Genomic DNA, 19,777 nt, shown 5'->3' with positions numbered 1-19,777 from the left:
GCTTCCCCTGCTCACCCCTCAGAATGACCTGGAATTTGTCTCGCAGACGTACATCTTGCTATGCACCACTGAGTCTTTCGCCCACCCCGTCGCGGCGCACTTCCGCTTCCACCTCTGGCCGTGCGTTACTCGAGTGACTACCGCCGAGTTGTGTAATGCGAAGCCGGAGATGATTCAGGCGCCGTACAGGCATGACTGACCGGCGGTGTCGGTGCTGGTAGTTGTGAGGACGGTTCGTCTTCGCCTGCAGTGGGTCGTCTGCCGTGGCTTGGAGTGGCCCGGGAAAAACACTGAACCAGCTTTTCCGGATGTCAGGGGGTGTACCTTGAGGCGACGCCGGCAGATAAGTATGTCTCATAGATAGGAGTTTGTGTCTTGGGGGGGTACATCATCTTGCGTGTACGGTGTGGCTGGATTTGCAGAGGCTTACGTGGATCGCTGAAGATGGGCCTAGTCGCATGGATGCAGGTACGGAGGAGGGTGGAGCTACGGTGCTTGCGCTACTGGGCGATCTGAGTCAATGGTCTGGTTCTCTTGGAGGGACAAAAAGGCGGTCTAGAAAATTACTGTATACTATACGGAGTCCTAGCGTCACTGTGCCTCATGATCCTGACTTCAAGTATAGGGTTGGATACCATAGTACAAGTTCAACGAACATACATACGATGGTTTGGATCTAGCACCGAGCTAAACACTTCCACTACAATTTACCCAGGCTGTTGACCGGATCCTCGTGCGGGGTCGTCAAGTCGTCCGTGAGTTAATAACCGGGCTTTGAGTTATTGTCACTCGCAGAAGGCTTTGGAATGACATGAAAACGGGCATAGTCAATTTCCTAGTAGGCAAATCGGATTGACAGTGACCGTTGTTCTGCGCGCCAAGATGCCTGTCTCCAAAGGACCCAACACATTCTCCCGTGGGAAAAGTGGCGATGAGCTTCGCGTTTGCGACAGCCCTTTGCCTCACCACTACGACGACGACGACTTCATATTGATCCCCGAGACGCTTTTTTCTCTACGCTACTAGGTCTAAACAATCATTTACATGGCTCCTGATCGTGTCGAAGAGTGGCTCGAGTTGCGGAACCCGCTTGCAAGCAGTAGTGGTTCTCGTCGCTTCGGCGGAAGCGATGTAATTGATATCGCTCCTGGTGCCACTGAACCTATGGTTGCAGGTACGATTGTCTTAGTTTATGACAATATGAGGTACTTAGGGTGGGAATACAGCTACTAGCAATCGTGTTCCGGCTGAGATGGAAGATACTGCACTTGGTGTGTTCGTCACATCTGGTGGAAATCCAAACTTTCTAATACCAAGTTGCACCAACAGCAACTTCTAAACCTTGGATATCGTCTTGACTCTGAAAAGGCTAAAGAGTACATGAACAATATTGAGCAATTTTGAATTCTGGTTTTAGGCAGAGCAAATGCAGGTAAAACTACCATCCTTCAAAGGGTCTGCGGCTCTACAGAGCTACCAGAGGTTTTTGATGAGGAAGGAAACAAGGTACAGTCTTATGTTTAGGGTCAGTTACACTTATCTGACAATTCTCAGATTCATGGTGTTGTTGTGCAAGGCACTTCGACAGTAAGATGCCATTTTGACCCTTGAAAACTGAGGTTGAAACTGAGTACTCCAGTGTGGATACCATAGTATTAAGCATCAGTTCGTGTTTCAGAGTAACCCAGGCTTTGTTTTTCATGATTCCTGCGGTTTTGAAGCTGGGTCCACAAAGCAGTTTGATGAGATGAAGAACTTTGTGATTGAGTGAGCAGTGGAAATGAGGCTGAAGAAGTGGATCCATGCAATTTGGTAAGGGCCGTATTGTGGATGGCTGTGGGCTGGGATAACAGATAAATCTAGGTATTGTATCCCAATGACAGAATGCAATAGGACAGTAACTGCTGCTGAGAAAAAATTCTTTAATGAATGTGACACAGGATATGGTAATTATTTTTGGTCATGTATAGCTTGTCATGTGACTGAGCATCTACTCAGTCCCTGTGATAATGTTATTGACAAAGGTGGACACACTGAATCGTGAAGCCATTCAAGAACGTGAAAATGAAAGCTTGGAGATTGAAGTAACTGATGATAGAGTTGAACAAAAGGAGAGAGAATTACTGGAGGAGTGGCTTGCATGTGTAAAAGATGGGCTTGATGAGTGCAAGTTTCCACCTAGAGCATACATGGCACTGCAAAGTGAGTGTTTCATTACTTTGAAAAAGTCCTGAGGGAAAATATGGATGTCTTGGGGCAGAAATGCAGGAAGAGAATGCAGACTGCACTGCTTTGATGCAATGCACAGCAAATGCTTTGAATGAGAAGAGTCTGCAAAGGCTACTCATATCAACACAGCAGTCAAATATCATGTTGTGTGTTGAATTTGCTGTACAGAAGTAAGTAAGCAATTGTATTTTGTGCACAGGTACTCATGTCATGAAGGACATTGAGAAGAGCAATGGAGTTAGGGTTTAGGCACAGACTTCAGTTGGGAGTGAAATCTTTGGAAGATTGTCTGCTGTGTTGGTTTCCAATGTGTGAGGTTGGTACCTAAATTCCACATCATTAAAGATTTACATGGTGAACTGAATAACTTATGTTGCCTTCATGTTGGTTGCATGACAGAAAGTGAGTGGTTTGATGGAAAGTCAGTTGAGTTTCTGCTGACTGGGTTAACTGACACTTGTCCTGCTGGCAATATAGAATGTAGGTTATTTCAAGGCATGTTCAGCCACATGATTCAGTCACTTGTAGTCCTAAAAGTGGGTCATCTGACATGTACATTTCGTCCTGAAACTGGGACTAACCAACATCGGCCAGTGGTCCCTAGGGTTGGGTAGGCCGGACTGTGAAGGTGGGGTCGGCCTATGTCACAGGATGATGGATCAACTTCCCTGGAAGTGGGGTCAGCTGACATGACTATAGGATGGATTGATGACCTGGAAGTGAGGTTGGCTGATGCAGCTATGGGATGAATTAGTGTCCTGGAAGTGGGGTCGGCTGACACAGCTATGGGATGAATTAGTGTCCTAGAAGTGGGGTCAGCCAACACAGCTATGAGATAGATTAGTGTCCTAGAAGTGGGGTCAGCTGATGCAGCTATGGGATAGGTTAGTGTCCTGGAAGTGGGGTTGGCCGACACAGCTATGGGATGAATTAGTGCCCTAGAAGTGGGGTCAGCCAATGCAGCTATGGGATAGGTTAGTGTCCTGGAAGTGGGGTTGGCCGACATAGCTATGGGATGAATTAGTGCCCTAGAAGTGGGGTCAGCTGATGTGGCTGGGGGGAATGAACCATGACCTGGAGTTGTGGTTGGGCAGACACTTTGCAAGAAAGACCAATATCTTGCTAGTGGGTTAGTGGGGCTGGCCAATCTTATTACTCAGTACACTACTTCCTTGGTAGTTAGCTGGCTGAACCCACATGGTTGTGGAAAAATCCTATATCCTATCCTTATCCTGTGGTATTGAAGTTAACTCTACCAATCTGGCCATTGTATTGGAATTAACATTGGGCAAATTTACTCAGTTGTGTATCAGTACTTAAGGAGGAATTGTCCTGCAGGAAATTACTTTTTTTTCTGAACATTCAATGTCATATGAAATTTGAAAACACAAAGCAGCTATTTTTGATTGTAGTACATGCATATCATATGTATCAAGGTAGGGTATTTTACAAAGATTCCAACAGCCAGGATGATGTTTGCCCCTTTCCCTGTGTCAGTTTGGTAGCCCCTTTGGACATGCAGATAGTATAGGTTTGGGGAGGCTGAGATGTGCCTTGTGTGTCCTTCCCACAGCCAGGATTCTTGCACTCATAGGAATAAGTCTGCCCTGAACAACCAGCTTCCCACTTCTGAATGCTATAACACTGAGGGCACTGGGCAGGCAATTGTTGTCCCCAAGGCCTGATGAACTTGTCAGTCCAGACAAATTTCTCCACCACTACCTTCTCCTGCCACAACATCAGGATGATGTTGGAGTGCCTACCCAACATACCACAGTCATTCAGGGCATACCTGACTGCACTTTGGACATGGAAGCCTTGAACAAGGGTGGAGTCAAGGACACTCATGAGGAAGGGAATGGTGGTGACTAGTTGAAGTCTCTCAGCATCAAAAAGCAACATGGACCTTGGCTTGAAACTGATATGGTGTCAGCCATAACCACCAACATTGAAAGAAAACCTACTGTTGCACAGCTGCCTTCAGTCCTTGGAAGCTCTGCTCCTTCCTTACAGTAGAACCACATACAAAGAAGATGAGGTCTCCACCCTTGACAATGTTGGAGAGGGGTAACAGAAGGCCTTGCAGAAACTGCAACTGGTCAGATGGGAGTGACAGTCAAACAATGGTGACTTACCTCAAAGACCTCTGTGGCTATTGGAACCTTATTCTCCATTCCAGAGAACAGATCCCCCCTGTCTTCATCAGTATGGGTAGTAAGGAAAATGACTACCTTAGCAAAGGTAGTCAGACTTGAAGCTAGCTTTGATGCTGCAGTGTCATAGGCAGCTCTGGACTCCTCAGTGGCAAAGTTGAAGGGCAGTTGTGAGAAGTGGTAGGTGTCTTGTCTGAAATATCCCTGCAACATGGTGTGAAGGATATGCACAGGGGCATGGCCAAGCTCTAGAGACTCAAGGTGGAGGTGGATAATGGCAGTAGAGTTACCAGCCACTTCAGAGGTGGTGGCATGCTCAAACCCCCCAATGACCACAAGAGGGTGTTTCAGGACTGGCTTGCCTGACAAGTAGAAGCCCTGTACTTGGAGTTAGAAGTGATTGGGGTGGCAATATGCACTTACAAAATAGGGCTGAGGACTTTCAAATCTTGTCATTTTCCAATGACAGGAAACACACCTGAAGTTCATCCAGAGTTTGAGTCAATGGAATTAATTCATAAAAGGGAGGTTAACACACCTGAAGGTCACAGGAAGCTGGGTGACCTCTGCAAGGCAATCCTCAGGTACTACAACACACTTGTTACACACTACCCTTCTGCAACCTGCCTGATCACAAGGCCACAATGTCCCTCCATCCCTGCACATCACACAGAACTGCATAGAATGTTAGAAAGATGGATGGAATATAAAAAGAGACTTGCCAAGTTCCTCATCCTTCTCTTCTTGGCAACAGGGGCCTTCCTAGCATGGGCCTTGCTTGACTTGGCAGCATGTTTTTCCCTAGCTTTCAGACCAGCAAGAGATACCCTGGGAGCTCTACCCCCAGTAGTCTTCTTAGCTGTCTGCTTGGTCTTCACCATCTGAGTCTATTATGCCAACATTAGTGAGTGGCAGCAACATATGACACAGAAGGGAACAGTAGCATACCTTATTATCTTTACAAGACACAGAAGGTATAGGGGACAAGCAGTAAGATAACAATAAATGCATTTAGTTTAGTACATATATCATGCAGCAGGGATAGATATCTACATATTTATGGAAAAGAGAAGCCAATGTATGCAACTACACAACACTGGGCACTGGATAAGCAGACCAAAGAGGGTGATATGTAAGTATCATCTGGACACCATGAAGTAGAAGTCCAACAACATACCTTATTGGATGAGACACAGCAAGGGAGATGCAGTGTGGCAGGAGGGAGATATGAATTGATAGTCTACTAGTGTGTTTTGTGAGTGGTACAGGGACACCAGGAACTGGGACAACATACCTTTTGTAGGATGAGACACAGCAAGGGGGTGTTCTGTGAGTGGTAGAGGGATGCCATGACCTGGGATGACATACCTTTTTTTTTGATAAGGCACAGCGAGGGGGTGTTCTGTGAGTTGTAGAGGGACACCGCAAAGCTGGGACAACACACCTTTTTTTTTGGATGAGCACAGCGAGGGGGTGTTCTATGGGTGTTTTGTGAGTTGTAGAGGGATGCTGCGTGAGCTGGGACGACATACCTTTTTTTTGGATGAGGCACAGTGAAGGGGTGTTCTGTGAGTTGTAGAGGGATGCCGTGAAGCTGGGACGACATACCTTTTTTTTTGGATGAGCACGGCGAGGGGGTGTTCTGTGAGTGGTAGAGGGATGTTGCAAAGCTGGGATGACATACCTTTTTTTTTGGATGAGCACAGCGAGGGGGTGTTCTGTGAGTTGTAGAGGGATGCCATGAAGCTGGGACAACACACCTTTTTTTTTGGATGAGCATGGTGAGGGGGTGGTCTGTGGGTGTTTTGTGAGTTGTAGAGGGATGCTGCACGAGCTGGGACGACATACCTTTTTTTTGGATGAGGCACGGTGAGGGGGTGTTCTGTGAGTTGTAGAGGGATGCCACAAAGCTGGGATGACATACCTTTTTTTTTTGGATGAGCATGGTGAGGGGGTGTTCTGTGAGTGGTAGAGGGACACTGCAACCTGGGATGACTTACCTTTTGTTTTTTGATAAGGCACGGTGAGGGGGTGTTCTGTGGGTGTTTTGTGAGTGGTAGAGGGATGCCATGAGCTGGGACGACATACCTTTTTTTGGATGAGGCATGGCGAGGAGGTGTTCTGTGAGTGGTAGAGGGATGCCGTGACCTGGGACAACTTACCTTTTTTTTGGATAAGGCATGGTGAGGGGGTGTTCTGTGAGTTGTAGAGGGACACCATGAAGCTGGGATGACATACCTTTTTTTTGGATGAGCACGGAGAGGGGGTGTTCTGTGAGTGGTAGAGGGATGCCGCGACCTGGGACGACTTACCTTTTGTTTTTTTGATAAGGCACGGTGAGGGGGTGTTCTGTGAGTTGTAGAGGGACGCTGTGAAGTTGGGATGACATACCTTTTTTTTGGATAAGCATGGCAAGGGGGTGTTTTGTGAGTGGTAGAGGGACGCCAGGAAGTAGGACGACATACCTGTTTTGTGGATGAGACAAGGCGAGAGGGTGTTCTGTGAGTGGTAGAGAGATGCTGCGCACTGGGATGACATACCTGTTTTTTGGATGAGACCCGGCGAGAGGGGGGGGGTGTTTTGTGAGTTGTAGAGGGATGCTGCGAGCTACTTACCTTCTTTTTGAATGAATGGGCTTTGTGAGTAGTATGGGACACTGAACAACGTGCAATAGACTGAGAAGAATGGCAGCGTCCTGGTGTGTGATGTGAGTGTTGAAGCCATGAGAGGTTCGACAACATACCTTTTTTGTTTTTTTTTTGAAGGGAGATGCGGCATGACATACCTATTTTGTGTTTAGAGAGGGAGAGGCGTGAGAGATCCAGAGGACAACAACGTACCAAAAATTTTGCTGAGACGCAGCGGGGCCAGAGAGTGGGATAACGCAACAACAGTCGGTGAGGGAGACACTGTGTGGCAAGAGGAGAGAAGCAAAAGACCATGTCAATCCAGGGTATGGAGTGATAATCTGTAGGGTTTTGATTTCTAACTCCCCTCCCCCCTTAGTGATACCATAATGAGGCAATATGTCATGGATGGCAACTTCACTGCTCAGCATATGAAAATGAACAAGCCTGAGTTGGATGTGTCATTAGCAGATGGAACTGGTTACATGGTTGCTGAAAAGCCCTACCAGGCCCATCTTGAGCAGTCTTTGGATAACAAGGAGGTGAGTTGTCCCAAGGTCATGGAGTTTAAATGACCCACTGTACTGGTAGAGATCCACCTGCAACAATCACAGGGCAATCAATGCTGCTAATATTAACAAGTCCAATCTCTGGTCCACTGGGATTGGTGCCACAGCCTGTGCTTGGCATGGTTGCTTTGTTCCCCATTCTGTGGTGGACTTTCAGAAAGGGGAAAAGTGAGTGGACCTGATGGATGTACTGGAAGCCTTTGGAACTCATTTTGTGCTAGGTACATGAACACAGATTACTCCATCTGCAGTGCTCTTGATTATCATTCAGAAAGCATCACAAAGGCCCTTGTCATTTATGATGTTGGGTGCCAGTGGAGTATTAACTTCCAGAGTCAGGTAAAATCCAGCTGCTCTCTCCATCTCCCTCCCTCCCTGGAAATCATTCCTGCTGTGGGGAAGTTTCATCTTGCTGCCCACAAACTCTCTTGCTTTCCAAGATATAGCCTCAACTTTATCAAGGGTGCTGGTCATCTGGATGGTGAAATTTTGGAGACATTGTGGGCTCCATTCAATAAGATCTCTCCCACTGCAAGGTCTATGACTCAGGCCCACAGACAAGAAGTGTATGATGACCATATGAGAGATTCTAACTGGAAAAAAATTGTCAACATGGGTGAGAGACCTTTTCTTCAAAGAGAAGTTAATTTACCCTGTACATCTCAGTTCCTGCACTGTTGAAAAAATACAAGACCTCACACAAGTGCCTAGAAGAAATGAATCAGGCATATGAGCAGTTGACAGCTGTTCTAGACCCTGGCCAACTTGCCCAATGGGAGTCAGATGTTCTTGAGGCAGAAGCAAATTGAGGTGATTCCCTAGACATTTATTTGTTGAAAGGGGAAAAAGGTCAGTATGTTCCTAAGAAACCCTGGGCATGTCTGATGGCCTGTAGCCCCTACCATGGGTGAAGTGCAGTTAAAGCTCATGAAAAATCCACCTGTGTCCCCAGGGAGCCATGGTTCTGTGGCTTGGCTTGTGGAAGGAATTAGCATAGAGGATGCACAGTATGGTCTGTGGTTTCCAGAAGCAATAGGTTGCTAACCAGACCTGCAGGGACCAGCTAAGATCTGAGCTTAGATAGAGCCACATGTCTACCAGACAAGAAATCAAAGTCTCAGAGAAAAGAAAAAGACTTTCTGCCAGGATTGACAAATTCCATGGCACCAGCCAGGCATTTCTCAAAGGTTTGGAGGTGGATGATGTCTTCATACCCCAGGATGATCCAGCATTCCTTGGGCAAGGTGAAGAAATTGATGACAATGGAGAGTACTGGGAAGATGATGAGGATTGGGAGGCTACAGAAGAAGGAGAGGAGCTACCTGCTGAGCTCATGAGTATATGGATGCCCTCATCCATTGGAGCAACCAAACTGATGGAGCTTGGCCTTCATGACCTCCTCAAAGAAGAAATGGAACTCAGGATTGGGCAAGCTAATGATTGTCTAGACCAGCTCTGAACCAACCTTGGACACAAGGCAATGTTATACAGACAGAACTTCTGCAGTGCACAATCAACTAGGGAAGGTACAAGAACCAAGCAGGACATCCAAAAAGTGGTGGCTCAGATAAACAAGCAGGTCAGAAGTTATCAGAGGGCAAGGCAGGCCATTCTCCAGTTGGAACCCAATCAAGAGATTGGACAAAAATATCAGGCTATTCAGCCCCAGGACCTGGCAGTGAGTAAGGATGTTACAGAGGAGAACCGGTTTGGGCAGGGAACCAGCAAAATGGCATGGTTTTGGATGATGGATGGTGAACAGGGTCAACTGAATGCTGAGAAGGGGGGTTTAATGGAGGAGTGTAAGTGTTAATACTACTCAAAAAAATCTCACCGATAAATTGTGGGGCAGTTTACAGGATCAACTGGCTCAAAGCAAGGGCAAGAAGGGACAGGTGGAAAGAAGAATTGTCATTGGTGAGGCATGAGATGGTTTGGGCCATCTTATGGTTTGAGTTCCAGAAGGACATATGGGAGAAAAGGGCTCTACAATTGTTGGAACCAGGGAAAAAGGCTTATGCTCATAAGCAGATAGTGTTGTGGACTGACTTTTCCAAAAAGGCCCAATTGATGTTCCAAGGTAAACAAATGGATTGTATTTAGAACATGGGTATATGTGTATAGTTTTCCGATTACCCTTGCTTTGCACTTGGTATCTGAATCAAAGTGAATAGCAAATACATCAAAACAATCATACCATAATGGTACCTTTCCTAAAAGAGTGATGGCCAAAAACTTCAACCTCCTGCCTAAATTGGGAAAGGCTGAAAAATTTTCACCTTGCTTCCAACCTCCATCATCTGTGCTGCTAATTATCCCCCTGATTTTATTCTCTCATGGCTGATTGGTCTGAAGTCTACTCTGATCTGCTGTCCTCCTATGTGGAGCAGTACGCAGATGCCCGAGGGAATCCTGACCGCAGGGCCCAGATCCTGGCTGATGTGAAATCCCAGATCCTTCAGCAAGCATCTTCAGGATCTGTGGAATTGCCCCAGAACTTGAGAGTGGTAGGGTATCTTTTTCATCAAGTTTCACATATCTCAAGTGTATTTAGGCCATCAGAAGGGTGTTTTTGCCAGAACTAGACCCTGAAGACCAGGATGATGAGGAACACATCATTGAGAGCATCCTGGCTGCAACAGACAAGAGGAAGGAGCAGCCTGGGACTGGTGAGGATGAGGATGGCAGAGAGGAGAGGACCAGACCTACCAAGGCTGGAAATTACAGAAAACCCTTCACTGATTTTACTGCCTCCCAGCAGCTCTTCAAAGAGGACATGGATGCCTATGATAGGGAGAGGAGGGACACCAAGGACCCCAAGACCATAGGTCAGAGGACCAAAATCATCCAACAGTGGTGGGAGTCTCTTGCAGATGACAAGAAGGCTGAAGCAGGGAGGGCTGCTTCCAAGTGGAATAAGTTGGGAGCTCCAAAAGAAACTCATGAATTGTCAGTGCTGGTCTACTTCAAATGTCTTATACTAATCATGCAATAATTCAGGTACAGGAGAAAAAATTTTCCCAACATGGCCAGAGACTTTATTGAAACAGTCAGGAGGACCATGGGGTCAAATATAGTGATGTTTCTGGCTCATGAGACTACTGATTCTCAGATCAAGATGGCAGTGTAGGTTCCCCTTTACCTTGTCTATCCAATGCTAATGAAGAAACCTAGCTTTGAAACACAACCCCCTGATGGGAAGAAGGCCTTCTCAGAGTCTTCAGAGCCCACCAAGGATTGGGTTCCTAAAGGGAGAGCAAATGTTAACCAATTATCTTTTGACTGAAGCTGGTAAGTGATAAACAGTTGGTGATCAATGTAATATGTGTACCTAGGTTGATTCCATACTCAGCTGAGGAAGATTTGAATGATGAGAATCCAAAGGTGGAGATAGCCTTGGATGATGAAGGAAACCCAGAGGTACCAGCTTGGACTGGTCAGAAACTCAAGGTCCAGCAGAGTTTGGCAAGAATGGTCTTCCAGGCTGCCTATGGTATGTTCTTGATTGTCAAGTGCATCTACAGTTGTTGATGGAAGTTGGAAACATAGCAAAGTTTACAGGGAAGCCCAAGGCCAAGGTTCCCTGGGGCCTGCTTATCAAGTCCCATTTGGAGTATCTGAGTTCCGATTCCATCCCAGAAGGATTTGTGATGAAAGATCCTTCAAAATGGACCAAGGCCAACATGTGGATGCTTTGGAATCATTGGAATTCCCAAGAGGAGGAGGATAAGGTGATTGTTTCATTCATCAAGTGCAAAAAGGAGGACAAGCCATTGGGAAGGCCCTGGAACAGGAAAACCCCATCCAAAAAGAGAGAGTGGATGAGCCCTGGGGAGGACAGTGAAGCTGGGGTGGAGGCCAAGCCCTCAGATTTAGGGGAAGAAATTGGTGGGGCTGGTATGACCCCTATAGCAACTTCATCAGGGGCCCAGGATATCCTTGACTCTGGGAGGGCCCCATCTGAAGATACCCCTCATGAATCCAGCCCTGCTTGTCATGCCAATGGGGACAGGGTGAAATATTTAAAGTCCCTTTGCATCATGCCCAGGTACCAGGAACTTGTTGAGCTTGTAGATGGCTTGCCAGAGACAGTAAGTGATAAACTTTCTTCAAATACCAGGTTAACAAACATTTTGTACAGGAACCTGATGCTGGACCAGTCAACCTGCCTGTCTGGGCATCTTGGGCCTGGAGTGCCCACTATTTGCCCCAGGAGATGCATGGCAATGGGGATTCCTTCTGGAAGGCACTGTATCAATTGCAAAGTGAAAAGTTTGCATCCACCCAGAAAGGTCTTACCATTGTACTGGGATTTGGTTTGTTGTGGAGGGAGTGCAAAAGAGCACAGGACATAGAATCAGATGACCCTGAAGCTGCTAATCTGGGCTTTTTGCTAGGCTCAGGTCTTGATATCCACAAGGGGGAAGATGTTATGGGTGCAGTGGGGCTGGTAGTTGCAAGACTGCAGCAGAATTCTGGTGGCTCAAGCAGAGGGATTGGTGCACAGGAAACAACTGGGGTCAGTGCAGGGGATTCCTGTCCCACCCAGGGGGGTGGCATGAAGGAATCCTGGAATACAAGAAAGGATGTGAGGAAAAGAAAAAGGGGAGGCAGTGGGGATGTTGATCAGAAGATGGCAAAGGAGGGTGAAGAGGCAAGCAAGAAATCAACTAGAGCTCGTCAACCAACCAAGAGAGCTCTGGGTCTTGGTCTATAAATAAACTGTAGATGGTGTGAATCAAAAGGATCCCTATATATGGCTACCCATGCTCATTGCAAGTTTCAAACCCTGTGAGATCACTGACATCACCTGGAGGTGAAGAATAACCATGGATTCAGGGGGTAAGGCCACCCCCCAGTGAGGTTGGCCAACACTGGTCTCAGGGGGTATGTCCATCTGGAAGTGTCATCAGAGTCAATACTTCTGGTAACATCTAAATTGACAAGCAATTGATTATGCCAAGGGAATTTTCAGGGTTTGGCCAACCCTACTTCCAGGTGGTGAGGTCTGTGTCCATCCCCCAGTGAAATCGGCCAACACCACTTCCAGGGTGTGAGTCCATTGCCCAGTGAGGTCGGCCGACACCACTTCCAGGGTGTGGGTCCATCCCCCAGTGAGGTCGGCTGACCTCCCTCCAACATGTCGGCCTATCCACCATCAGGGTCCATAGGCCAATGTCAGTTAGTCCCACTTTCAGGACCAAATGTGCATGTCAGATGACCCACTTTCTGGATTACATGTGACTGAAGGGTCTGGTTCAGCTGGATATTTGATGACTGGGCCCACTTGCCTGCTTTGCATGGTTGATATAACAGTTTGTAAGTGATTGCATGGTATGACCAGCTGGGTATCTGCTGACTGGGAACAATTGCATTCTACATATTGGGGACATAACAGGATGTGAGTGATTTCATGAAATGTTCAGCTGGATTTCTGCTGACCAGCAATTGGTTGTGTTGGTGGCATGACAGGAAGTGAGTGATTTGATAGCATGTGTAGCTGGGTATCTGCTGACTGGGTGGACTCGAACTCATCATGTTGGTGACATTACAGGGAGTGAGTGATGTCATGGCATGTGTAGCTGGATGTCTGCTGACTGGACTCACTTGCACACATCACACATGGCAGTTTGTGAGTGATGTGATGGCATATTCAACTGGAATTCAGCTAACTGGGCTGGCATCTGCTCTTCATGTTGGTGGTATGACAGGAAGTGAGTGATTTTATGACATGTGCAGCTGGATATCTGCTGACTGGGTGGACTGGAACTCATCATATTGTTGGTATGACAGTGTGTGAGTGATATGAGGGTATCACCAATTGGATTCTGCTGACTGTGGTCATTTGCAATGTTCATATTCTACTAGATCTCTGCTGATTGGGATCCTTGCATTTCACATGCTGGTTGCATAACAGCCTGTGAGTGTTTTGATAGCATATTCAGCTCAAGCTCTCCTGACCAGGCTCCTTTGCAATCTATCAATTGGTGGCATGTCAGTGTGTGAGTGATTTGATGGAATGTTCAGCTGGATCTCTACTGACTGGGCTCATATGTAATAGGGAGTGAGTAATTTCATGGCATGCTATGCTGGTTTCCTGCTGACTGGGCTCATTTGCACCTCTAATGTTGGTTGTATGACAGACTGTGAGTGATTTGATGGCATGGTCAGCTCAAGCTCTTCTGAATGGGCTCCTTTGCAATCTGTCCATTGGTGGCATATTAGTGTGTCAGTGATTTGATAGCAGGTTCAGCTAGGCCTCTACTGACTGGGCTCACATGCACTCTTCATACTGGTCACATATGTAACAGGGAGTGAGCAATTTCATGACATGCTATGCTGGTGGTCTATTGACTGGGCCACTTTGCAATCTTTCCATTGGTGGCATGATAGGAGGTGAGTGATCTGATGGCATGTCAGGTTGTGAGTAATTTGATGGCATGTTCAGCTCAAGCTCTCCTCAATGGGCTACTTTGCAATCTGTCCACTGGTGGCATGTTAGGTTGTGAGTGATTTGATGGCATGGTCAGATTAAGCCCTGCTGACTGGGATCCTTTGCAATCTGTCCATTGGTGGCATGTCAGGCTGTGAGTTATATGATGGCATGTTCAGCTCAAGCTCTCCTGAATGGGCTCCTCTGCAATCTGTCCATTGGTGGCATTTCAGTGTGTGAGTGATTTGATGGCATGCTCAGCTAGGCTTCTCCTGACTGGGCTCCTTTGCATTCTGTCCATTGGTTGACATGTCAATGTGTGAGTGATATGGTGGCATGCTCAGATCAAGCTCTCCTGAAAGACCTTCTTTGCAATCTATCTATTGTGGCATATCAGGGTGTGAGTGATAGGATGTCAAGTTCAGCTCAAGCTCTTCTGACTGAGCTACATGCATTCCATATGCTGGTTGCACAACAGCCTGTGAGTGCTATGGTGGCATGTTCATCCTGAGTTTTTCTGACTGGGTTTTTTGGAATCTGTCCATTGGTGGCATGTCAGTGTGTGAGTGATTTGATGGCACATTCAGCTCAAGCTCTCCTGAATGGCCACATTGGTCACATGTCAGACTGTGAGTGAATTAATGGCATGTCCAGCTCCAGCTGTCCTGATGGGGCTGCTTTGTGATTTCTCCATTGGTGGCATAACAGTGTGTGAGTGATTTAATGCCATGTTCAGTGCAAGCTCTCCTGACTGGGATCCTTTGTGATATCTCCATTGGTGGCATGTTAGGCTGTGAGTGTTTAATGGCATGTTCAGCTCAAGCTCTCCTGAATGGGCTCCTTTGCTATCTGTCCATTGGTGGCACATTAGGGTGTGAGTGATTTGATGGCATGTTCAGCTGGTCAAGCTCTCCTGAATGACCTTGTCAGGCTGTGAGTCATCTGATGGCATCTTCATCCCAAGCTCTCCTGACTGGGCTCCTTTGGGAGCTGTCCATTGATGGCTTGTCAGTGTGTGAGTGATTTGATGGCATATCCAGCTCCAGCTCTCCTGATGGGGCTCCTTTGTGATTTGCCCATTGGTGGCATATCAGTGTGTCAGTGATTTCATGGAATGTTCAGTTCAAGCTCTCCTGACTGTGCTCCATGCATTCCACATGCTGGTTACACAACAGCCTATGAGTGATTTGATGGCATGGCCATTCCAAGCTCTTCTGACTGGGCTCCTTTGCAATTTGCAATTTGGTGGTATGTCAGTGTGTGAGTGATTTGATGGCAAGTTGTCATAGTCATGTCTTGACCCCAGCCACACTTGGCCTCACATTCATTCAGTCTGGCCTCAGCCTCACCAATCCCTTATCCCCAGATGGTCTAGTGTGGTACACACTGCTTTGCATTGTGGGTCACTTCGGTTGAATTCTGCCCAGTCTTGTCCCTGGTTTGCCCTGTCCCAGTCTCCATTACCTTAGTCATACCTTACTAATACTTGTCTTACCAATCATCTTAGCAATCTTTGTGAGACCAGCATTACTGGTCTCTGTACTATAGCTACTTCTAGTATATAAACTCTTAGATACTTGGCCTTTATCCCCTCAGTCTGAAATCAACTAAGTTACTCTGATAATCCTGCCTCAGCCTCAGACTCAGACTGAGACCCATGCAAGGGAATAGTGCTGTAACCTCAGTTGCCAAGTCCAATCAGTCCACCCTTCTGTATCTCTGCTACACCTCTGACCCTGACCCCTCTCAGCCTCATGCCCACTTTGGTCTCCAGTCTGGCCTCAACCTGGACACCACGAACTTGACAGTATTTCAGACTGGCCACTTGTGTGGGCCTAACATACCATGGCAACCAAGACTCATTTCCAACCTCCCTGTGGCCATTCTGCCACCAACCCTGACTCCACCTCAGCCAGTGGAACTCACCATGAGACAGTGCTAGCTGCCTTGGGCACCTCTAGGTGCTCTCCAGATCCTGTTAGTCCTTTCAGGGGCTTTTCAGCCCAGACATCCAATACTCTGACCCTACATCATCCCACTGCTCCCATCCCTGAGGATGACCCCAGTGATGATGGGCCAGGAGATGATTATAACAACAATCCTGATGATGATGACCCTGGCAACAGTCCTGGTGATGATGGGCCCAGAGATGATAATCTGGAAGAGAATGATCCAGAGGATGAACTGGATGTCCCAGATCTGGACACCAAGCCTGCAATTACAGTCCTGGACAACCTTGCAGAGGCCATCAAACTGCTGGCTCACAATGCCTGCACTAGTCCTGAGTCCTTGAGCAGGACCAAGTTGTGTAAACCCGATACCTTCAATGGCACTGACTCCAAGAAGCTTCATGCCTTCTTTATCCAGTGCAAGCTGAATTTCCAAGACTGACCCCAGGTTTTTAGGACCAACTGCACCAAAGTCATCTTTGTGCAGTCCTACCTCAAAGGCATGGCTCTCGAATGGTTTGAGCTGGACTTGCTCAGGGTCAAGGACCCCAACAACTGGCCTCTCTGGATGGACTCCTGGAGGGAGTTTGTCCTGGAGTTACAAACCACTTTCAGACCTCATGACCTGGTTGCTGATGCTGAGAGTCAGCTTGACCACTTACATATGAAAGACACTCAGTGCATTAATAAATACATAGTGGACTTCAACCAACTTGCTTTGCAAGTCTGGGGCTATGGAGATGGTGCACTGTGTCATCATTTCTACTCTGGGCTCCCAGACCAGAGCAAAGATGAAGTATGTCAGGTTGGCAAGCTGTGGACTCTACACAAGCTCCATCATCTTGCCCAGGAAATAGATGTACACTATTGGGAGCACAAGGAAGAAATCCAACAGGCAAGTAAGCACCAGGGCTCCTCCTCCTCCAACAACAACAAGTCTGGTGGTTCTGCCAGCAACAACCAGTCCAAGACTGGCCAAGAGAAAGCCAAGACTGGCAGTAACAATACCAGTTCTACCCAGTCCAAGCTGGCTTCATCAAAACTGGGCAACAACAATAACAGCAATTCATCCAAGCCCAAGTCTAGCAAGCTCAGCAAGGATGGAAAACTCACCCCTGAGGAATGCAAGCATTGCATGGACAGGAACCTCTGCATGTTCTGTGGAGGGTCTGGCCATTTCACTGACAAATGCCCCAAGAAAGCTGGAAAGGCCAAGGCTTGCACCACAGTCACTACTGAGGCCACACCGGCCTCAGGCTTGGGTTCTACCCCCAAGACAAAAAAATAGGTAGTGGCTCCCAGGACTCTGCACAATCCAGGAGCTGTGTTGACTCCAGTTGTGCAAACTCAGAGGCTAGACTCAATGTGTCCACTCTTTCCAGCCCAAATTCATTGACACTGTACATCACTATAGAAAATCATGATTTACCTCAGCTTTGTACTTTAGTGGACTCTGGTTCCACTCATTGTTTTATAGATAACCAATTTGCTAATCAACATTCATTTACCCCTTACTTGGTCTCCCCAATCCAACTCTGACTCTTTGATGGAAAATCCACCTTCACCATTACCCAAGCAGTAGATGTCAATATCCACTTTGCATCTGGTGATGTCACCCCAGTAACCCTGTTTTTAGCCCCATTGGATTCTGAGTGTAAGATAGTCCTCAGACATGACTGGTTCACCTGCTACAATCTGTTGATTGATTGGGTATTGAGTAGTCTAACTTTCTGGACTCCTATACAAGGAATGCCAACCCTGTTGACACCCCCGGTAAGCCCAGTCCCCACCAGTCTTCCTGACCCCAGTCCTAGCTACCAACCTGGCCTTGTGCCATCTGTACTGGTCACTGACTCCCCAGCTTGCACTCCCCTGAAGGCCCCTCACATATCCCTGGTTAATGCAGCCACCTTTGTATGTGCCTGCAAACTTGAAGGGTCCACCCAGTTCCAACTTCAGCTCTGCCCCTCAGACTCAACTCAAGCTCAATTGGCCTTGGCCTCATCCCCTCCAGACTTACCCAATGTCCTGGAGGACTACCATGACTTCACTGATGTGTTCAGCAAGGCCAAGGCCTTGACACTCCTGCCTCACCAGGAGTATGACCTGAAAATAGAGCTTGAAGAAGGAACAACCCTGCCTCTTGGCACTATCTACTCACTGTCCCTGGTTGAGCTCCAAGCTCTCCAGACTTTCATCAATGAAGATCTCACTACTGGCTTCATTTGTCCGACCTCTTCCCCCTATGCTGTGCTGGTCCTCTTCATTAAAAAGAAGGATGGCTCCCTCTGGCTTTGTGTAGACTTCTGCAGCCTGAACAAAATCACTAAGAAAGACCGATACCTGCTACCACTCATCTCTGACCTCTTAGACTCACCAAGCCAAGCCAAAATCTATACCAAGATTGATCTCCAGCATGCCTACCATCTTGTCCAGATTGCTCTGGGCAATGAATGGAAGACCACATTTTGAACTCAGTATGGGTCTTACAAGTGGTTAGTAATGCCTTTTGGCCTCACCAATGCCCTGGCCACCTTCCAATGCTTTGTGAATACCATTTTTGTGGCCCAGCCTTAGGACCTTTGTCAAAGACTACATCCAGTCTTGCACTGCCTGTGCTCAGGCCAAGGTCCCCTGCCACTGGCCTTATGGCCTCCTCAAGCAACTTCCAGTGCTGGAGAAGCCATGGAATTCCATATCCATGGATTTCATTGAGCAACTCCTGGCCTCATCTGGCTTCATGGCCATCCTCATTGTAGTTGACTAGCTTTCCAAGCAGGCCATATTCATCCCAACCCATGACACTATCACAGCCCCAGAACTTGCTAAACTCTTCTTACTCCATGTCTTCTCTAAACATGAAGTGCCAGCCCATGTAACCTCAGACTGAGGCTCAGAGTTCATCTCACACTTCTTCCAGTCACTTGGCAAGGCCCTAGACATGAAGCTACACTTCACCTTGGGCTACCACCCTGAGGGTGATGGCCAGACCAAGTGCACTAACCAGACCCTGGAACAGTATCTCCAAGTCTATTGCAACTACCAGCAGGACAACTGGGCTGATCTCTTACCCTTGGCCAAGTTTGCATGCAACAATGCCCCTAGTGCTACTACCAGTGTATCACCCTTCTTTGCTAATAAGGGCCACCATCCCAACATTTTGGTTTACCTGGAGTGCAACCTCACCTCCACTTGGGCTCATGACTATGCAGTTGACCTGGACTCACTGCACCAGTACCTCTGCGAGGAGATGACCCTCACACAACAACATTACCAAGGACTGGCCAATGCCAAATGCATGCCAGCCCTGGACTTCAAGGTCAGTGACAAGGTGTATGTCAAGGCCAAATACTTCCAGTCAACCCAGCCTTCCAAGAAACTCTCAGAGAAGAACCTTGGACCATATCTGGTCATAGCTCAGGCTGGTACCCACTTGTTCACACTGCACCTGCTGGACTCAATGCATGCAGTCCATCTGGTCTTCCACATCTCCCAACTTGAGCTGGCCATCCCTAACACCATCCTGAACCAGACTCAACCACCACCCCCACCAGTCAAGGTTGATGGTGAATTAGAGTTTGAGGTATCTGAAATCCTCAACTCCAAGGTCAACTGGCATTGCTGGTGTTGGCTACAGTACCTAGTCTGGTGGACCAGCTGTGAAGGGACCAATGAAGAAACTACTTGGGTACTCACTACAGAGCTGGACAACACATCTGAACTCATACAGGAATTTCACTCCAGCTACTGTAGTAAACCTGGCCCATCCCAATGAGGACTGGCTTTGGCCAGCCTCAGTTCTCTTTTCTGTTCTCTC

At 47.4% G+C, this 19,777-nt stretch overlaps 6 protein-coding genes across 6 annotated transcripts; 5 read left to right on the top strand and 1 right to left on the bottom strand.

Moving 5' to 3' along the window:
* Positions 1–1,044: 1,044 nt before the first annotated feature.
* On the top strand, positions 1,045–2,478 carry F5J12DRAFT_782739 (uncharacterized protein; the record flags this gene model as incomplete). The annotated part of the gene is made up of 10 exons (XM_051742755.1): positions 1,045–1,174; positions 1,227–1,271; positions 1,418–1,506; positions 1,555–1,587; positions 1,640–1,767; positions 1,894–1,946; positions 1,999–2,202; positions 2,261–2,375; positions 2,398–2,399; positions 2,429–2,478. 10 exons carry the CDS (start codon positions 1,045–1,047, stop codon positions 2,476–2,478), a joined length of 849 nt encoding a protein of 282 aa, XP_051600339.1.
* Positions 2,479–3,675: 1,197 nt separating this feature from the next.
* Positions 3,676–6,792, bottom strand: F5J12DRAFT_782738 (uncharacterized protein; the record flags this gene model as incomplete). Its single annotated transcript, XM_051742754.1, has 22 exons — positions 3,676–3,988; positions 4,022–4,147; positions 4,194–4,324; positions 4,365–4,760; positions 4,806–4,821; positions 4,992–5,040; positions 5,101–5,269; positions 5,331–5,338; positions 5,677–5,709; positions 5,751–5,784; positions 5,915–5,948; positions 5,991–6,024; positions 6,067–6,100; positions 6,143–6,176; positions 6,231–6,264; positions 6,307–6,341; positions 6,383–6,418; positions 6,471–6,503; positions 6,545–6,578; positions 6,621–6,653; positions 6,695–6,751; positions 6,774–6,792. The coding sequence occupies 22 exons, from the start codon at positions 6,790–6,792 to the stop codon at positions 3,676–3,678; spliced, it is 1,692 nt and encodes a 563-aa protein (XP_051600338.1).
* A 606-nt stretch (positions 6,793–7,398) lies between these two features.
* Positions 7,399–8,387, top strand: F5J12DRAFT_892618 (uncharacterized protein; the record flags this gene model as incomplete). Its single annotated transcript, XM_051747590.1, has 4 exons — positions 7,399–7,551; positions 7,601–7,746; positions 7,800–8,194; positions 8,245–8,387. 4 exons carry the CDS (start codon positions 7,399–7,401, stop codon positions 8,385–8,387), a joined length of 837 nt encoding a protein of 278 aa, XP_051600337.1.
* A 281-nt stretch (positions 8,388–8,668) lies between these two features.
* F5J12DRAFT_892617 (uncharacterized protein) lies at positions 8,669–9,037 on the top strand (the record flags this gene model as incomplete). The annotated part of the gene is made up of 1 exon (XM_051747589.1): positions 8,669–9,037. One exon carries the CDS (start codon positions 8,669–8,671, stop codon positions 9,035–9,037), a length of 369 nt encoding a protein of 122 aa, XP_051600336.1.
* An 877-nt stretch (positions 9,038–9,914) lies between these two features.
* On the top strand, positions 9,915–12,295 carry F5J12DRAFT_892616 (uncharacterized protein; the record flags this gene model as incomplete). Its single annotated transcript, XM_051747588.1, has 7 exons — positions 9,915–10,085; positions 10,133–10,527; positions 10,579–10,704; positions 10,784–10,869; positions 10,931–11,071; positions 11,128–11,669; positions 11,720–12,295. 7 exons carry the CDS (start codon positions 9,915–9,917, stop codon positions 12,293–12,295), a joined length of 2,037 nt encoding a protein of 678 aa, XP_051600335.1.
* A 2,404-nt stretch (positions 12,296–14,699) lies between these two features.
* On the top strand, positions 14,700–15,632 carry F5J12DRAFT_830408 (uncharacterized protein). Its single transcript, XM_051745703.1, has 5 exons — positions 14,700–14,722; positions 14,910–14,915; positions 14,942–15,026; positions 15,187–15,271; positions 15,344–15,632. The coding sequence occupies exons 3-5, from the start codon at positions 15,012–15,014 to the stop codon at positions 15,478–15,480; spliced, it is 237 nt and encodes a 78-aa protein (XP_051600334.1). The 5' UTR covers positions 14,700–14,722; positions 14,910–14,915; positions 14,942–15,011; the 3' UTR covers positions 15,481–15,632.
* The last annotated feature ends 4,145 nt before the right edge of the window (positions 15,633–19,777 follow it).

The sequence above is a fragment of the Pisolithus orientalis genome (assembly GCF_024613125.1).
Source record: "Pisolithus orientalis strain OTSU chromosome Unknown F5J12scaffold_13, whole genome shotgun sequence".
Taxonomy (NCBI): domain Eukaryota; kingdom Fungi; phylum Basidiomycota; class Agaricomycetes; order Boletales; family Pisolithaceae; genus Pisolithus; species Pisolithus orientalis.
The sequence above is the reverse complement of the archived record's forward strand: the minus strand, read 5'-3'. Positions and strand labels throughout refer to the sequence as shown.